At 49.3% G+C, this 19,021-nt stretch overlaps 1 protein-coding gene across 1 annotated transcript; it reads right to left on the reverse strand.

The window, feature by feature from the left end:
- Nucleotides 1-15,056: 15,056 nt before the first annotated feature.
- On the reverse strand, nt 15,057-15,536 carry LOC119281457 (syntaxin-related protein KNOLLE-like). The gene has a single exon (XM_037561975.1). The coding sequence runs from the start codon at nt 15,534-15,536 to the stop codon at nt 15,075-15,077; it is 462 nt and encodes a 153-aa protein (XP_037417872.1). The 3' UTR covers nt 15,057-15,074.
- Between the last annotated feature and the right edge of the window lie 3,485 nt (nt 15,537-19,021).

Genomic DNA, 19,021 nt, shown 5'->3' on the forward strand with positions numbered 1-19,021 from the left:
CCCTCCCCGCGCGCGCCGGTGAGCAGCAGCAGCTCCGCCGCGCACCCCCTGCGCCGGCGAGCAGCACTTACATGCGGGCCAGGTCTATCATAAACGTGTTTAAAATGGATGAATCTGTTGATTTACACACATGGTAGTTTTTTGTCATAGATTAGTAAAAAGTGGTAGTTTTCGGGACAAAATCGTAAAGTGGTAGTTTTTCGTCACGGTTCCGTGAATTGTGATAGTTTTTGGTTAAATACTCTGTTTTTTCTTTATCTTGCGATGCGATTCATTGAAGGGTGAGAAGCAGGGCACGTCGCAGAGCGTCTCCTGTGAAGCAGATTTCAGGGCAGTTGGTGCAGTGGCGGCCTACTGATTCCACGTCTCAAGAAGGCCGCTTTGACTGGAACAGGTGCGGGGTGTCAAGCGCTTGAGATTTAGGTGCGCGGCTAAGCGCATTAGGTAAACCAACCCTCCCCTCCCTGCGACGAGGATCATTACGGCGCACGGAACTGCCACTGCGTGCGTGCGTGCGTGACGATAGACCACAACGTGTAACGTGGCTGCTCCATCACTCACACCGGAGAAAATTAGGAGTGTCGTTTGCCCAACTGAGACCTTGTACAGTACAATGTAAGGTGTTTAGAAAAGGTGTCGGATAAAATGAGCCAAGTTTTTCTCAAGACACCAGTGGCTATCTTTACAGGAGGATGATAATTAAACGTCTACCTTCTATAAATGAGCACTGATACTTCAAAAAATTAATTTATTTTCTTAAACACCTTTCCTAAACACCTTGCATTGTACAAGGTATATAGCATAGAACTATCAGTACTATCACTGCTTCAATTTTGATAAAGAAACTACTATCACTTTACATTACAGTCAATACGTCAGTAAGGCGTCCGTTCGGCCGATTTAAACACAATTGGAAGAGGCATGTACAAGCCATGAAATTGGGTTTTTGACTTAGCTTTATGGCATGTGGAACAACGGTTGTTTGAACACGCCACATCACGAAAAATCTTGGGCCAATAGTATTTGTTGGAGAGCGTGGCATGCGTCTTGTCGCGTCCAAAATGTCCCATGAGTTCTCTTGCAAAAAGAGAAAACGCAAAGAAGACTCGAGACTGCAAAGTTTGTTAGCACGTATAAGGTACCCATCTTTCATATAGTAACCCTCCAAACAGGCGTTAGTTTGGCACTTGGCAAAGGGTAACGCAAAGTATGCGTCATGCACCCATGCTCATATACTCAAAATTAATCACATTTAGCTCAAGTCCAGTAATGAACATGCACTTGTGAGAAAGAGCATCCGCTACAACATTTTCCTTGCCCTTAATGTATTTGATGACATAAGGAAAGATTATACTAATTCACTCTATTTGGCATGTCTTTTATTTAACTTGGTTTGGCCATGTAAGCATTTGAGAGTTTCATGGTCTGTGTCAATAACAAACTCACTAGGCCCGAGGTATGCTCCCAAACATGCAAAACTCTCTTCAATGCATACAATTCGTTGTCATATATGGGGTAGTTCAATTGTGGGCTGGATAGTTTCTCACTAAAATAAGCTATCGGACATTTCTCTTGCATTAAAACGCCACCTATGCCATTACCACTAGCATCACAAATGTACTTCAAATGTTTTATCAAAATTGAGTAAAACAAGCAATGGTGCATGTGTTAGCTAATTCTTAAACTCACTGAACGCGCAATCTTCTGAGGGTTCCCATATGAATGGTGCATTCTTCTTACTCAAAGCATGTAAAGTTGAAGTAACGGTGCTAAAGTCTTTCACAAAACGACGATAAAAATCGGCTAACGCAAGAAACTACGCACATAGTTTTAATTGGTGGGTTGGGGTCAAGTTTTAATAGTATCAATATTAGATTCATCTACTTCAATGCCCTTAGAGGAGACAACAAAACCAAAGAAAATGAGCTTGTCTACACCAAATGTGCACTTATCATGATTGGCATAAAGTTTCTCATCTCTTAGAATTTGCAAGACTTACCTAACGTGTTTGACATGGTCATCAAGAGTTTCACTAAACACAAGGATATCTTCAAAATAGACTACAACACTTTTTCCAATTAATTTCATAAGCACATGATGCATCAATCACATAAAGGTACTAGGTGCTTGAGGTAAACCAAAAGGCATGACTAACCACTCATAGAGACCAAACTTGGTTTTAAAAGCGGGTTTCCACTCATTGCCTTCTGAAGGAAATATGCCCTAGAGGCAATAATAAAGTTATTATTTATTTCCTCATATCATGATAAATGTTTATTATTCATGCTAGAATTGTATTAACCGGAAACATAATACATGTGTGAATACATAGACAAACATAGTGTCACTAGTATGACTCTACTTGACTAGCTCGTTGATCAAAGATGGTTGTGTTTCCTAGCCATAGACATGAGTTGTCATTTGATTAACGGGATCACATCATTAGGAGAATGATGTGATTGACTTGACCCATTCCGTTAGCTTAGCAATTGACTGTTTAGTATGTTGCTATTGTTTTCTTCATGACTTATACATGTTCCTATGACTATGAGATTATGCAACTCCCGTTTACCTGAGGAACACTTTGTGTGCTACCAAACGTCACAACGTAACTGGGTGATTATAAAGGAGCTCTATAGGTGTCTCCGAAGGTACATGTTGAGTTGGCGTATTTCGAGATTAGGATTTGTCACTCCGATTGTCGGAGAGGTATCTCTGGGCCCTCTCGGTAATGCACATCACTATAAGCCTTGCAAGCAATGTAGCTAATGAGCAATGTAGCTAATGAGCAATGTAGCTAATGAGTTAGTTGCGGGATGATGCATTACATAACGTGTAAAGAGACTTGCCGGTAACGAGATTGAACTAGGTATTGAGATACCGACGATCGAATCTCGGGCAAGTAACATACCTATGACAAAGGGAACAACGTATGTTGTTATGCGGTTTGACCGATAAAGATCTTCGTAGAATATGTGGGAGCCAATATGAGCATCCAGGTTCCGCTATTGGTTATTGACCGGAGACGTGTCTCGGTCATGTCTACATAGTTCTCGAACCTGTAGGGTCCGCACGCTTAAAGTTCGGTGACTATCGGTATTATGAGTTTTTGTGTTTTGATGTACCGAAGGTAGTTCGAAGTCCAGGATATGATCACGGACATGACGAGGAGTCTCGAAATGGTCGAGACGTAAAGATAGATATATTGGATGACTATGTTCGGACACCGGAATAGTTTCGGGTGGTTTCGGGCATATACCGAAGTACTAGGGGTTACCGGAACCCCCCGGGGGGGTTAATGGGCCTCATGGGCCCTAAGTGGAGAAGAGGAGGGGCGGCTAGGGCAGGCCGCGCCCCCCTTTCCTTCCTCTCCTCTCTCCCTTCCTTCCCCCTCCTACTCCAACTAGGAAAGGAGGGAGTCCTACTCCCGGTGGGAGTAGGACTCCTCCCTGGCGCGCGAAATCCATTCGGCAAAAGACAGACGGAATCACTCACGGGCGCGATGCACACCGCCCTTCCCGCGCTAGTACATTTTCTGAAAAAAGCAATCGGGTTTGCGACTGCAGCCAGCCGGAGCTAGCTACCTCACGCACGGAAGCAGTCGAAGCTAGCTAGCTAGCTCACCCGCTAACCATGCGCGACCGTGGCCAGACATAGCTCGAGCTAAGCCATCGTCGGCGCTCGCCACTGCTGCGTGTCGTTGCTCCCGCTTGCCGCCGCTGCTTTTCACCTCTCTGCTTGCCGCCGCTGCTTGCCTCCACTGTCATTTGCCACCCATTGTTGTCGTTGTTGCTTGCTGCCCGCCGCCGCCGCCGCTGCTATCAGCGGCGCTTCTCCTCCGGCCGGGAGCATGGGTCGGCTTGGGAGCAGGAGGGGGCTGGGCGCCGGGCAGTGTATGGAGAGAAGGGAGACAAGCTGACATGTGGACCCCATGCAGTCATAACGGTCAAATTAATGTTTTACATAATGGCATTGACTTTTTCTTGCCACGTGGACCTGACGGGTGGGCCCTTCATGTCATAATCACGATTAATCCTTCAGTTACTTGTTTTTTTGGAATAGCCAACCAAAATAGTGGTAGCATTTTGAAAAATTAAGAAAATAGGTAGTTTTTCATAACCCTAGCCGGTAATATGGTATTTTTTGCTATTTGCTCAACAACATGAAAATTCGTCTTCCTTGCTTTTTTTGTTGCTGTAGTTAAACCTATAGTACATGATAAAAAGAGAAGTGGGACACGAGCGCATGTGGGTGGGGGGACTACATTCATGAATACAAATTCTTTATACCAGTAACTCAAGTAGCCAAATGAGCTTCTCACTTGGGATTGGAAGTCTCCTCATGTTCAGATTCCTTATCAAAGTTCCTCTGCTTATATGTTTATCAACAACTTCGAAAAGCTTTTGCATAATAATGGAATAGCCATCACACATTTATTTAGAGGAGTCTGAGGTATCAAAACAAAACTTCAGTTAAGGAATAGAAGCACAAAAGAAGTGACTAAATGTATGATAAGATAAGACATACTATTTCATGTTGACCACACACTAAAGTGAACGCAATGGTTCTGAATGAAGCATATCATTCTCTGATAGCACAGGAAAAATACGGATCGGATTTCATTTTCTTGTTCAGACTGCGATCAATAAATTACATACCGCACAATTAGTGGCGGAGCTTCCTGGGGCCAAAGGGGGCCATTGCCCCCCTACTCTACGAAAACTCTTAGTGCTTGTAGTCATGTATTCCTTGTAGTGTTACGCCTCCTGCAACTCTTCGCGGTCACACTTCTGCACCCCCGTTGACACCTTCTCCTGCACAGGGGTAAGTCAATATAAAATCTTTCATGCCGATTCTCTAGGCCGGAATACATACATGCATACAATAATACGATATGTTGCCTAAGAGTTCCTGTAGCATTGTCTTGTGCTGAGGCACTACACGCCCCCTAGAGTCGGGATCCAGTTGGGCGAGCTTGATCAAGCATGCAAACGACCTACTTTTTCTTTTCTTTTTTTTCAAAAAGGGGGTCTCCCCGGCCTCTGCATCAGAACGATGCATATGGCCACATAAATATATAAATAAAGTTGTTCAACAAGGTCGTAAAAGTCTGAAAACAAAATAACGGCAAGCTCATAAAGAGCCACAACGCCAGAAACACAAGGCCCAAAAGCCACAACCGGCTGGCAAAACAAAGATAGGTAAACTAATTTCCTATCCTACTACATAACCGCCATCCAAACCGGTTGAAGATATCCCGCGCTACCATCTCCCATCAAACAGATCCAGTAACCAAACGCTCCCTGGCCTCCATCGGAGTGAGTAAGGACCACATACGGATCAGCGCAGTAGCTCAGAATAAAACCTGCAAAAAATGAATATTCGTTTTTCTGTTAAAGGTCAAATCATTTCTGCAATTCCAAATTGCCCACAACAAAGCACATACTCCTACACGAATGTGTCTGGCTGTTTCGGACTCTATCCCAACAAGCCACGTTCCAAATAACGTACTGACCGAATTCGGAGGAGTAATGTTAAAGGCAATATGCACCATATGCCACAAAACCTTTGCCAAAGGGCAGTCAAAGAATAGGTGCTTGATGGTTTTGCCCCGTTGACAAAAACTACACCTAGTAGATCCTGTCCAGTTGCGCTTAATCAAATTATCCTTTGTTAGAATGACTTGTTTATGCAGAAACCACATAAACACTTTAATTTTCAAAGGAACTTTGACTTTCCAAACCTCTTTGGAACTAGGAATAACACTTGAGTTAATGACATCGATATACATCGACTTGACAGTGAACTCACCAGACCTAGTAAGCTTCCAACACAACTTATCGGGTTGGTGAGATAGCTGAACCTCCATCAGTCTACTCACCAAATGAAGCCATGCTTCCCACCAGTCGCCCACAAGCGCCCTCCTAAACTGAATATTAAGGGGAATGGACTGCAAAATCGTGGCAACAAGAGCATCACGTCGTTGAGAAATACGATACAGGGACGGATACTGAAGCGCCAACGGCACTCACCAAGCCAAGTATCCTCCCAGAAGCGAGTGGTGTTACCGTTACCGACTATAAACTTAGTTCTATTAAAGAAGGCAGCTTTGACTCTCATAAGCCCCTTCCAAAACGGCGAGTCTGTGGGTCTCACTGTCACCTGGGACAACGTCTTGGAATGCAGATACTTATTACGAGAATCTGCGCCCAAGTGGCCTCGGTGTCAACTGAAAGTTTATACAGCCACTTGCTGAGAAGACATCTGTTTTTGACTTCAAGATTCTCAATACCAAGGCCCCCCTGGTTCTTTGGTCGACAGATGATATCCATTTGGCTAGTCGGTATTTTCTCTTTGTTTCATCACTCTGCCAGAAGAACCGTGATCGATAGAAGTCCAGACTTTTCCTAACACCAACTGGGACTTCGAAAAAAGATAAGAGAAACATAGGCATACTCGTGAGCACCGAATTAATAAGGATCAGTCGGCCTCCATAAGACATGAGTTTTCCCTTCCAGCAACTTAGTTTCTTCTCAAACCGGTCTTCGATGCTCTTCCATTCCCTGTTTGTCAGCTTACGATGGTGAATGGGTATACCTAAGTAAGTGAAAGGTAACCACCCCAATTCGCATCCAAACAATTGCCTATAAGCCTCTTGTTCCTCATTGGCTCTACCAAAGCAGAACAACTCAATTTTATGAAAATTGATCTTTAGTCCGGTCAATTGTTCAAATAAGCATAACACCAGCTTCATATTTCTCGTTTTCGCCAAGTCGTGCTCCATAAAGATGATTGTATCATCAGCTTACTGCAGGATGGATAGACCTCCATCAACTAGATGAGGCACCAATCGACCCACCTGACCAGCCTCCTTGGCCCTTCCTATCAGAATCGCCAACATGTCAACCACAATGTTGAACATAATAGGAGACATTGGATCACCTTGTCGCATGCCCTTGTGTGTCTGGAAATAATGACCAATGTCATCATTCACTTCAATTCCAACACTCCCTTTTTGCGTGAAGGATTCTACTTGGCATCGCCAAGCTTCATCAAAACCCTTCATGCGTAAGGCGTGCTGCAGGAAAGGCCATTTGACTTTGTCATACGCTTTCTCGAAATCCACCTTGAAAACAACTCCGTCTAGCTTTTTCGTGTTGATCTCATGGAGCGTTTCATGAAGGACCACAACCCCTTCAAGGATGTTCCTGTCTGGCATGAAAGCAGTTTGGGTAGGCTGCACCACAGCATGCGCGATCTGTGTGAGACCATTAGTCCCGACCTTGGTGAAATTTTTGAAACTAACATTAAGAAGACAGATTGGCCTTAATTTCTCAATTCTCACAGCCTCTGTTTTCTTAGGAAGAAGGGTTATCATTCCAAAATTCAGTTGGAAAAGCTGAAGCTGCCCAGAGAAGAAATCATTGAACAAGGGCAACAGATCCCCCTTAATGATGTGCCAGCACTTCTTATAAAACTCAGCCACCGGGCCAGGAGCCTTATTATTTTTCATATGCGATATAGCCTCGAAAACTTCTTTCTCAGTGAACGGGGCCGCCAAAATATCGTTCTCCACTGCTGTTAGTTGAGGAACATCCTCAATCCTGGACTCATCCAAAGACACACAGTTATCCTCTGGGGGTCCAAATAGATGCTTGTAATACTTGGTAATGTATAAATTTAGGTTTTCCTGTCCTAAAATTGTTCCTTCATCTTGTTCAAGCTGGAAGATCCTCTTCTTTCTGTGTTTACCATTAGTGATCATGTGAAAGAATTGAGTGTTCGCGTCCCCCTGAACTACTCTCGGACCTTGGCCCGCAATGCCCACTTCAATTCCTCCTCTCGAAGAAGCTCTTTCAGCCTCATCCCCGCTTCAAGCTTGGCATGAAGCTCCGAGGATGGCAGAACTGTGGTTTCTGCTTTTACATCTAAGGACTGAATAAGGTTAAGGAGCCGTTCCTTTTCGACCTTATATATCCCACTAAGATGCTTAGCCCACCCACGCAGAAAACTTCTCAAATGCCTGATCTTATTCTGCCAGCGCTCAAGCGCAGTCTTACCTCCGGAATCCTTAGCCCACTCTCTGGCTACGAGATCAAAGAAGCCGTCTCGCTCAAACCAAGCAAGCTCAAAAGAGAACAAATTTTTATTTCCCAAATGGATGGCCTCACCAGAGTCAACAAATAACGACGAATGGTCAGAAATTCCACGGGAAAGAGCCTGAACTGTTACAAAGGGAAACTTCTATTCCCATTCGACGCTAGCCAACACACGATCCTACTTTTCAAACGTCGGATTTGGCATCGCATTAGCCCAAGTGAATTTTCTTCCTGAAAGCTCAATCTCTCTCAAATCCAAGCTTTCAATGATAGTATTAAACATGAACGACCATCTGTCATCAAAGTTGTCATTGTTCTTCTCCTCACGCCTTCTAATGATGTTAAAATCACCCGCCACTAGGACAGGGAGCTGCTTAGAGCCACAAATCCTAACCAGATCAGCCAAGAACTCAGGTTTATGTTCAGGCTGTGCGGCACCATATACCGCCACCAAAGCCTAATTGAACCCATCGGCCTTCGACCGCACCCGAAACTTGACTGCAAAATCTCCCATAACCACACTTCAAACCTCGAGCGAATCGCATCGAACTTCGAGTAAGATCCCACCCGATCTCCCTCTCGGTGGCAAACAGTGCCAGTCAAAATCAATACCTCCTGACAAGGTATTAAGAAATTGTGGCGCAAAATTATCTCTACCAGTTTCCGATAAAGCGATAAAATCTAATCTATGCTCGAGAGACGCCTCCGCAAGAAATCTTCTTTTAGCCATGTCTTTCAGACCTCTGCTATTCCAAAAGATTTCTTTCATAATTCATCATGGAATTTTTTAGCCGTTCGGATCCTAGCACTCCTACGCACTGCGGACACCGGATAAACCTTCCGCTTCCACTTGCATTTGGTGATATTCTGACTCTGCAACCGGTCCTCACAACCAGTCTCAGCAGGTCTCGCGACATCAATCACAGATGTACCATCCTCCTCCTCCGACTCAGGCATGGGAGGAATAAGATCCACACAAAAATTATCGAGCACTCTGACCCCCAACGCATCAAACTCTGAATCACTCATGGGCTTAACCGCTGCTAAGTTGCGAATCATCTCTAAAGCCCGCTCGGCCTCTAAATCCAGGAGGTCATTAACATAATTTGAAATTTCAGTAGCATTACTACCTAGTGAAACTCCTAACTGATTTGCATTATCGACAATCTCATCATTAGAAAAATGCAAAATGGAATTAGAGGTATTGACCGACATACCAATAGTGACCTCAACGTCACGAAGCTTGGCCGCCCTCATGGCGCACCGCTGCTGAATGTCGTCCACCTCCGGATGATTCTGGAGACGGACGCTCAACCGTCATCCCTCAGAAATCGGATCCGGAATCCCTCCAAACGCAATAACCTCCTCTCGAGAAATCCTGCTCGAGATGTGGTCTCCTGCCTCACCCCAAACACAAAGCTGGTTAGCCTCCACGGACGCCCTAGCATCAATGCCAGGACGCAGTGAGGCCCTCGCCAACGCCGGAGAAGTCGGACGCGCCCCACAAGGCGGAGACGACAGCGCACCGGGGGAAGGAAGTGCATGGGCCACCTGCCTGAACTCCCCCCCACCACCGGAGGGGCGGCCACCATAGGTGCCCCAAGTGAGTAGGGCCCCGAGGCCTCCTGCCCCGAGCCCCCTCTCGATGGCGATGCCGCGACCTGTAGAGCAGACGAAGCGGCGGGAGAAGGGGGATCCGAGCCCACCTGCTTCGGGCCCCCTCCCAAAGGTAAGACCGCCACCGCCGAGGCCTCGTCCAGCACTGACGGATAGAGGGACACGGGCCCTAAAGAAGGCTGAACTGCCCCCTGCAGCACCTGCACCTCGATAGGAGAGGAGAGAACCGAGGCCGCTTGCCCCGGGATTCCTCCTGAAGTCAACGCCTCCAACACCAGATCCACAACCTGAGGAGAGACACTATGCTGAGCACGTGAGGTAGTGGCCGTCTGCCTACGCACCTCCTCCTCTCCCCTGACCGAGACCGATGAAGCCCGAGGTATGGGACTCACGGCATCCTCAAAAACCAAAGCAGGTAACGCGAGCTCAATAGCCTCATCCGAATCCACTCGATCACTCCACAACCTCGGTGGTGCAGAAGCAAGCTCAAAAGTCCCAAATCTCAGAGTCGTCATAGGCACCGAGGATGGTGGAACTGCCCCATCCTCGATCGTCATAGACCCGGACCCCGGACCCTTGGACAACTGTCGTCCCGCATCATCGACCATAGTCTTCTTCGCTCCCGCGCTGTCATCACCCTCGTGCATATCCACGTCAGTCCCGTTAGCCCCCTCGGCCAATAGGGTCTTGTCCTCAAACTTAATCAGAAGGTCAAAAACCTTACCACGGTAAGTCCATTTGACAACCTCAGGCACATACTCAATATCCAAAATACTAACCAGTATACGAGCAATCCCGTGAGCTCTGGTGAAAGCCATATCCACTCGCTCAGGATTCCCCATCATGATTCCCAAGCTAGCCACGACCCTAGCATCCTGCATCGGCTTGGAAGGGGCTCCGGAAAAACGCAACCATGCCTGAGTCAGTGGCTTGCCCTAAGGCTCCACCTGCTTCCACTCATGGAACTCAAGGATGCAATCTGTGCCCGGCACTTTGCACATCCCAAAACTCAAAAGCCTCTGCAGATCCTCCACCGAAGGAAACTCAACCCGAAACATCTTATCTGCGAGCCTGAAAAGCTCCCACTGAAAGTCCCCAGGGGCCAACTCCCGGAGCCTCTGCACAACCTGTGTCTCGGAGACCTCTCCTATGGTCACCTTGACAATCCCAGTAGTCATGCTCTGGGTCTCATCAGGAACCTCCCTCTCATTAGGAGATTCAAAGAACGTGAGTTCAGCACAGTACACTCCATACATCATGAGAGATGGTGCCTGATCTCGCAGAAGAGGGCATTCCCCCGACTCGTGTGCTGGCTTACCACAAGTGTCACATAACACAGCCATGCACTCAGCAATAAAATGACCCTTATCGCCACAATGATAGCAAAGCATTTTCTCTTTCTTGCGTGCCCACTTGGATGCCCTATCAGCATCAGCCCTGTCCGGCACATCCACGGACACATCACCCATAGTATCATTCTCTGGAACCTGAACATTAGCGAGAGCCGTCACAACCTTCATAGCCTGACCGGTCAACACCGGCTCCTCGGTAATCCCGCCAGTGGTCGTCTGCTCGACAACCACGGTCGGCGGTGGTTGTCGTGGGTGGTACCAACCACCTCGACCGCGATGACCGCCACGATGACTGCAGAAACCACCCCGCTGCCAATGACCCGGGCCAGATGCCCCTTCGACAAAACCACCAGTAGGACCCAAAAACGGCCTCTTCATTGATCCGTCGCTCTACCAAGCATATCCACGACCTCCACCTATGGACGAAGAACCCCGGTGCTGACCAGCTCCATAGGCATTATAACCGTCATCCCCCCATTGACCCCTGGGCGTAGCTGAAGCTCGACCAACGGCATTGCTCTGCGGCGGCGACGCCTGCGACAACACCGGCGCAGCCCGATTCTGAGGCGGCCGAGCAACGAAGTGCGGAGGTGGAGCCGGCCGAGGTTGCAAGCCTGTCGTCGGCGCCTGACTCCCCGGCATGGGAGGCCTAGGAGGCGCTGCACCATGGCCCGCAGCAGCCCCCCCGGCTACACCGGGCGCCACCGGGCGAGGACCGAGGACCGGCCCTCCACGTCCGGCCGAAGGCACGACCACCGGAGATGCCGCCGGCGGCCGAGCGGCGGGCATACCGCTAGCGCCACGACCCGCCGCAGCATTAGGCGCCCCACCAGAGACTCCAGCTCCTCGGCCTGCCGTATTCACGCCTCCACGCCCAGCACCAACTGCCAGCGGTGGCGCAAGACCCCTGCCGCTGCCCAGGCCTGGCGGTGGCGCCCCTCCAGCACAGCCTACCCCACCCGGTGCAGCCGGCCTCTTCCCGGGCGATGGAGCTCCTCCACGGCACTTAGCGGCAAGATGCGGCGAGCACGGCCAATCCCCGCCGAACGAAGACGCGGCGTTCGTCGAACAAAAGCCCTAGGGCACGGCGCAGGCGACGGCGATGACGAACCGGACGTGCATGCGATGTCTCCCATGTACGCTAGCGAGGCTGAACCAGACTGGGCCACATACCCATCGGTTCCCGGCCCACTGCTACAAGCGCCCGAAACACAAACCGGCTCAACCGGCCTCAGCCCAACCGCAGCCGCTTCGCTCTGGGCCTCATACCCAGCCGAAGACGGCCCAGGAGCCACGGGCGGCCCATATGCGCCCAACAGAGAATTCAAACGAGCCGCCCTAGCAGCTGCGATCCCGATCGACGCCGCCGGCGCCGCCTGCCTCCGGCCGGCCGCCGCACGACGTCCTTTCTTCCTTCCGACAACCAAAGTCCAAGCCTCCGGTCTCACCAGATCGAAAACTGTAAGTTTTGGGAGACTAACCTTGGGAATGGGGCCTTTCCACGGCCGAGAAGCATTCGCCGCCGTCCTCCGATGCACGATCCGCCGGAGCAACTGCAGCTTCTCCCCGGCGCGTAGCATGACCCTCGCCGGATCCTCTAGAGGGACGACCGCCTCAACGATCTCCGCCACCTCCGTCTCGTCGTACCCGGGGGCGAATGCCTCGCAAATCACATCCGAAGGAGTAGGCGAGTACGTCGGCGATCCACCGGAGCTCCCACCGTCTTCGTCTTCCTCCCCACTGTCTTCCTCCGCCCAGCGCCCAGAAGCGCCCACCAACCCGTCGGCGATCGCCAAGGGCACGCGCGCTTACGGGCGTCGCCATAGGAGTCGCCATAGGGCGTAATGCAAACGACCTATAGTGATGACAAAATGTTGCATTGCTTGATCAAGCATGCAAACGACCTATAGTGATGACAAATGTTGCATTAAATAAAGTAGTATACTTTGTGCTTGAGAGGGATAACAACATTCCAAACGTAACTGGCATATTGCCAAGCTACGCCTCCGAATGTGATCAGGTTGTAAGATTAGCAAGTGCTTAAACTGGCAGAGCTCACATCTGAGCATTTGGAAATCCCCCATCTTGTCTACAAAGCCATCCCAAGATGGTTGGGCGGACCTTGAGATCTCCGTCGCGAGCTCCATTTGGTTGGAACTAGTTGAAACAGAAACCCAACATATGACATCAAAATGCCGCTCGACTCTTGCATCGTTGAATGCCATCTGAGCAAATGTTGTCTTCCCAATACCCCCGGCGCTAGAAATGCAGACCATCATCTCAGTTGCAGCTGAAGCAGCCTTGCTACACGGCTGGACGAGCATGCGCACAATGTCATCCAGCTCCTTATCGTGCCCAAATACTACCGTCCACGTTCCCGAATCAGGCAGCGGGGGCGGTCGCCCTTGTCCAGCAGCACGCCAAGCCTGCGGGTTTCTTTGTTCAGAAGATTTATCTCATGATCCTGGATGGATTGGAAAAGAGCAGCCCGTGCACTCCAATCAACCGCTTCCAAAGAGCCGGGAGCAGCTTGGACTGACAGGTGTGGGCCTTGCCGTGCGTGGCAACAACAAGACTTGGGTAGTCGACCACGTTCTGGAGGTCGTCGACAAGATAGGCGGCGTCGCAGGAGGACTTGAGAAAAGTGTGATAGCTCCCGGGTGTCCCTACACCCTTGATGAACTCTTCACTATTTAAAAGTAATAGCAACCCATTGTTTTTTGGTTTACCGGAGAGAGGTTGAAATTTTTGTTAATGGATGGTGCTTCCACTTCCCATCTGGTCCTGAACACAACATATTCTATTTTCAGATAATGTGAACAAAATTTCCAACACTGTCTTGTGGTTTGGCTGGATCAACAGGAAACTTGTGGTTCTTTTCGAATCAGTTGGTCTAAGTCGGAGTGAAGATGTTCCTCCTATCTACATTTGAAATAGCAAATTCGAAGGCACATTCAAGGGAAATCTGCTCTTTCAGGATGCTTATGGCTTTCAGATTTGGACCCGTTGTAATGTTCGGGCTTATGCCTAATAGTAATAACTCATGTTTGTCAGTTGCAGTTTGCAAATCCTTTATCCAGTTGGAGCTGGGTCTAGCTACCATGTGTCATGGAGTGAATTGCAAGAAACCACCACATTTGGAGTTTATCTTGCAGAAAACCACCTGGTCGCTAATCATTTGCAAAAATCACCGCGCATTCAGTAAAAGTGTTGCAGATTGCACTGAACATGTAATTTGGCGCGGTTGAGGGCGTTTCCGACAGGTGGGGCCCAAAATAATCACACACAGACCCCTAGTAGATTTTAAAAAAATCAATCAGCCCCCTGGACCATGCCCACCGCCATGAAGTAGTTCTCGATCGGGAGCCGCATCTCGGCGCCGCCGCTGAAGCGGAGGGACAGCTCGGGGAGGTCCATGGATGCGTGGCTGGTGCACTGACGGCGGCTGGTGCACGGACTCGAGGTTGCATCCCACGGCGAAGTTGCGGCTGGCGGCCCCCCGCGTGGAGAGGCGCAGCTCGTACTGCATCTTGCCGGCAGAGGAGGCGTCGAGGACGAGCTCGCCGCTGACGGCGTCGTCGTCGTCGAAGCGGCGGGAGAGGAGGCAGTAGGAGAACTTGGTGACCCCGAGCTGCGCGGGCACGGACGGCGCGCCGCGGCCGAACCCCGCGAGCCCCGACGGCGGCTGGTGCACCGACGCGAGGCTGTGTCGCGCCGCTGCTGGCTTCCCCGCCTCGCCGTTGTTTTGCTGCAGGAGCCGAGGCCGTCGCCCCCTCTCAGTTCGTCGCGCCGCCTCCAGTTCCGCCGGATCCGCTGCCTGCAGGCCCTTCCTGGCCGGATCCCGCCGCCGCGCTGCCGATCCTCAGCGGAAATCCTGACGACAAGGAGACATTTGGGGGAGCGGAAATCAACGAATGAAGCAGCAGAATACGAAATCGAAACAACATAGACACAAATGCAGGTGTCCAGATGATCATCGGGGCAAACTCCGGTGTGGTGTGGTTGCTCATGACCTCCTGAGGCTGGTGGCGATGGGGACGATGACGATGAGGATGAGGAGCAGCAGCAGGATGATGCCGATGCAGAGGCACTTGCGGCTGCCGCGCTGGTGCTCGCGGGCCTTGCCGAGCTCCTTGTTGCCGGAGTGGACGTAGTCCCTGGCGTTGCTCACGTGGTGCGCGATGTCGTTGATCTTCTCCCCCTGCGCCTCCATGACGACGGCCATGTCGAGGAACACCTGGTGGAGCTCGAGGAGGCTGCGCTCCACCTCCCTGGCGGCGTCGTGGCGGTCCTGGATCTCGTTGAACGCGGCGAGCACGGCGCCCTTGCCGTGCTCGGCGACTGCGGCGCTCATGATCTCCTCGCCGCGGCCCTCAGAGATGATGCGCTCGATGACCTCGTCCTGGGGGACCTTCCCGGTGAGCGTGTAGTAGCGGCGCTCGACGGTGTCCTTGTACTCGGACAACATAGACACACGGCGAGAGGAAGGAGATGCCCTCCGTGGGGGAGGGGGGCTTGATTGCTTTTCTTTTATAAGATCCAGGGAGGTATATGTCAATTTGTTGCCAAATCAGCTCCTTACAGTCCGGTTCCACTAGTCAGAAAATGGTTTAACGGGCTAAATCACCTGTTCAGTGCTTTTTGCAACACTTTTACTGAATGCGCGGTGATTTTTGCAAATGATTAGCGACCAGGTGGTTTTCTGCAAGATAAGCCTCAAATGTGGTGGTTTCTTGCAATTCACTCTGTGTCATGTCCATATCGCATTGGATATGCAGGATCACGGAGTTCTTGGTCACCCAAGTTCTCTTGGTACAGATGGACAATACAACAACACATACACCTGTCTAGTATTTCCTCTGTTCCTAAATATAAGCCCTTTTAGTGATTCAAATACAGACTATATGAAGCAAAATGAGTGAATCTACACTCTAAAATATGTTTATATACATCCATATGTAGTCCTTGTTAAAATATCTAAAAGGTCTTATATTTAAAAACAGAGGGAGTATGACAAAAACCGAGAAGCAAAAACCCAAAAGAGGGGGAGCTTCAGGTAGCAGCTACGGCAGAGAGCGAAACATCTCCGTCCTAGTTACGAGGTAGTAACCGCTTAGAATAAGCGGTTAGCTATCTCAAAAATAATCAACAACTAAAAAAAATTAAAAAAGTTACAAGGTAGTACAAATCAGGCGACGTGGCAATCGCCCCTACAAATTGTAATGGTTACACGGCAATCACCTCTAATAATCTGATGAGTTAAACTGCAGTCACCTCTGCAAACTACATATACTTCTTGTCTGCTGTAATCCGAGGAAGGAAGTACGAAATAAGGTGGCGCCATGATGCGCGTTGCACTGGCGCTGCTCTCAGCAGGAAAAACTGCCGCGGCCTCGCCTTCGGCTGCGAGCGGCGGATAGGATAACCTCTCCCGCGGCGACTGCATCATCGACGACGCTGGAGCTGAATTCGCTGGCTGCGTCGTTCGTGCTGAACGCACGTCATCGTCCATCACGGCGGTCACCACATTGCTCGAAGAGGTTGCTTCAGGCAGATTATGGGAACGACACTGTCTTACTGGAGGTGCCTCGTCGGGGCTCTGGCAGTCGTTCTTCCTTTTACCTCCAGTCTCTTCACCATCAGGTCGTCTCGTGGCATGCGCACTTGAAGACGGCGCACGCGGTGTCAAGTAAATTTTGCACAAGACCAGGTCCGACGGCTTGTTCTCCCCCTGTTGGCGGTCGAGCCGGAGTTCCACCATCAACCACCCAGTCCGGATCCGTCGACCGTTGTGCTTGAAGACGAAGGAGAAGAACTGACGGTATCCCACGCGGTGACCATCGCCGTCCTCCACGGCCTTCGTGCCTGCCTCAGAGTGCCAGCATCCCGCCCCGGATTCGAGCGCCCGCGCCTTGCGCTGGCCTCGAACGTTCTTCGGCCTCACCGGCGAGAAGAAGTACCACACTTTCTCACCACTGTCGTCGCTTGCCGCGAGAAACTTGCCGGTGAGGCTGGCCGGGTCCGCGGTGTAGACGTCGGCGTCGTGGATGAATTCCCATGACAAGTCCTTCGTGATCCGACCGAGGAGGTACGACTTGATGAGCTCCGGTTCGGAAGGATGACGAGAGGCCGAGGATACTGGGCATGACGTGGCCATGACAAGACCCGACGACGACTGGCATAGATCCAAGAAACGACGATGGCCGGACGGAGCGAAATTGTTGCCACTTCTAAATCGTAAACCTTGGTGCTACATATATCGGTCAGGTGTCCGTTGCCGCTGATCCGTAGTTTAGAATCAGAATAGGTTCCGGGCTCCAGAATCGGTTCTGGCTCCACTTAGCAAGGTTGGCAATTGCACTGCTGGCGGTCAGGTTCCCGTTGCCGCCGATTCGGAGTTAGAATCCAAATGGGTTCCGGGCTCGACTTACCAAGGTTCGCATCGGATGAATCCAAATCGATCACCTCTATATACTCCTATCTGCCACACTTACTTGAAACGGAAATCGGGCTCGCACGTTTCACGAACGGAAACAGAATCGGGTTCTCTTTCGAGTCTGCCTGCTCAGTTTATGGCTCCTCGCCAGAGCCTTAGAACATCTCTAGCAGACCCCTTAGGGCTCCTTTGATTCAAAGGAATTGCATAGGAATTTTAGAGGATTTGAACCCTTAGGAATTTTTCTTGTGATGCTCGTTTGATTCGTAGGATTGACATCCTTAGGAATTATTCCATAGGATTCATTTGTACTACATTTTGAAGGAAAATTTTCATCCACTCAAACCTCTTTGTAGAATTCCTTTATTTTTCCTGCGCTATCAAACATTCTTTCAAATTCTGTAGGATACTGTGGGACATGCCAACCTATTCCTGCATTTTTCCTATTCCTTCATTTCGACAGTCCTGCGAATCAAAGAGGCCCTTAAATCGCGAAACTTAAAACGCGTCCGGCAGAGGAGCCAACGCTTACGCGCCCCGCTCTATAGGCCGGCCCATGATCGAGGCAAGCGCTCGCGATGCGGCTGTTCTCGAGGTATTCCGGTCGGCCAGTTCGGCAGTTGACATGTCGTGGTTGACCGGTCCACCATTGACTGGTTGACCATAGACCATTGACTTTAAAAAAAAACAGGAAATAAACAAAATTTGAAAAAGATCAAGGGTTCAGAAAATCTTTGGGGATTTGAAATAAGTTCATAAACTTTAAAAAGTTCATGATTTAAAAAAATTGCAGGATTTGAAAAAAGTTTGTGGATATGGAAATAGTTCACACATTAAAAAAAAGTGATATCAAAACAAGATCATGCATTTTAAAAAAATGTTCCAAAAAAGCATGGATTTTAGAAAAATCAAATTTGAAAAAAATCGCACAACCAAGAAATATTAGTTGGATTTGAAAAAAATTCACTGATTTCAAAAAAAGTTCATCAATTTTAAAAAGTTCGTGAACTTGATAAAAGTTGACACAATTGAAAAAAATCACAAAATGGAAGAAAAGAAAAGGTAAAATAAAAAAGAAATTTCAGAAAAAGAAAATGGAAAAACCAGATGCAAAACAAATAAAAAGGTCGGAAGCTTCTAAAAGATTCCAGAAGGTTTTGTAACCAACTGGAAACGTATAGAGAGAAAACAAAAGCGACTGTGGCCCATTCACGTGTGATACATGAGCTGTCGAGAATCAAAGAAAGAAATAATGAGTCGAGCCCAAGGTGAAGGGGGAGGGTGTGCACTAGTTTGTAGATATGCTTATAACTGGCGGTAAGGGCGGCAAATAGGATTCAAGCTAATATCTGGGGTACGTCAACTAAGCGGCTGCCCTCTAACGAACGATTCATTCGCTCGTGAATTGGGCCTCCATCGAATGTTTCAGGAGATTCACTCTTCGTTCACTCTAGCGCGACCCCTGGTTGACATGGAGGCCCATTTATCTTTTGGACACCAATACCTGGCGACCAATC

The sequence above is a fragment of the Triticum dicoccoides genome, chromosome 3B (genome assembly GCF_002162155.2).
Source record: "Triticum dicoccoides isolate Atlit2015 ecotype Zavitan chromosome 3B, WEW_v2.0, whole genome shotgun sequence".
In the NCBI taxonomy this organism is placed as follows: Eukaryota; Viridiplantae; Streptophyta; class Magnoliopsida; order Poales; family Poaceae; genus Triticum; species Triticum dicoccoides.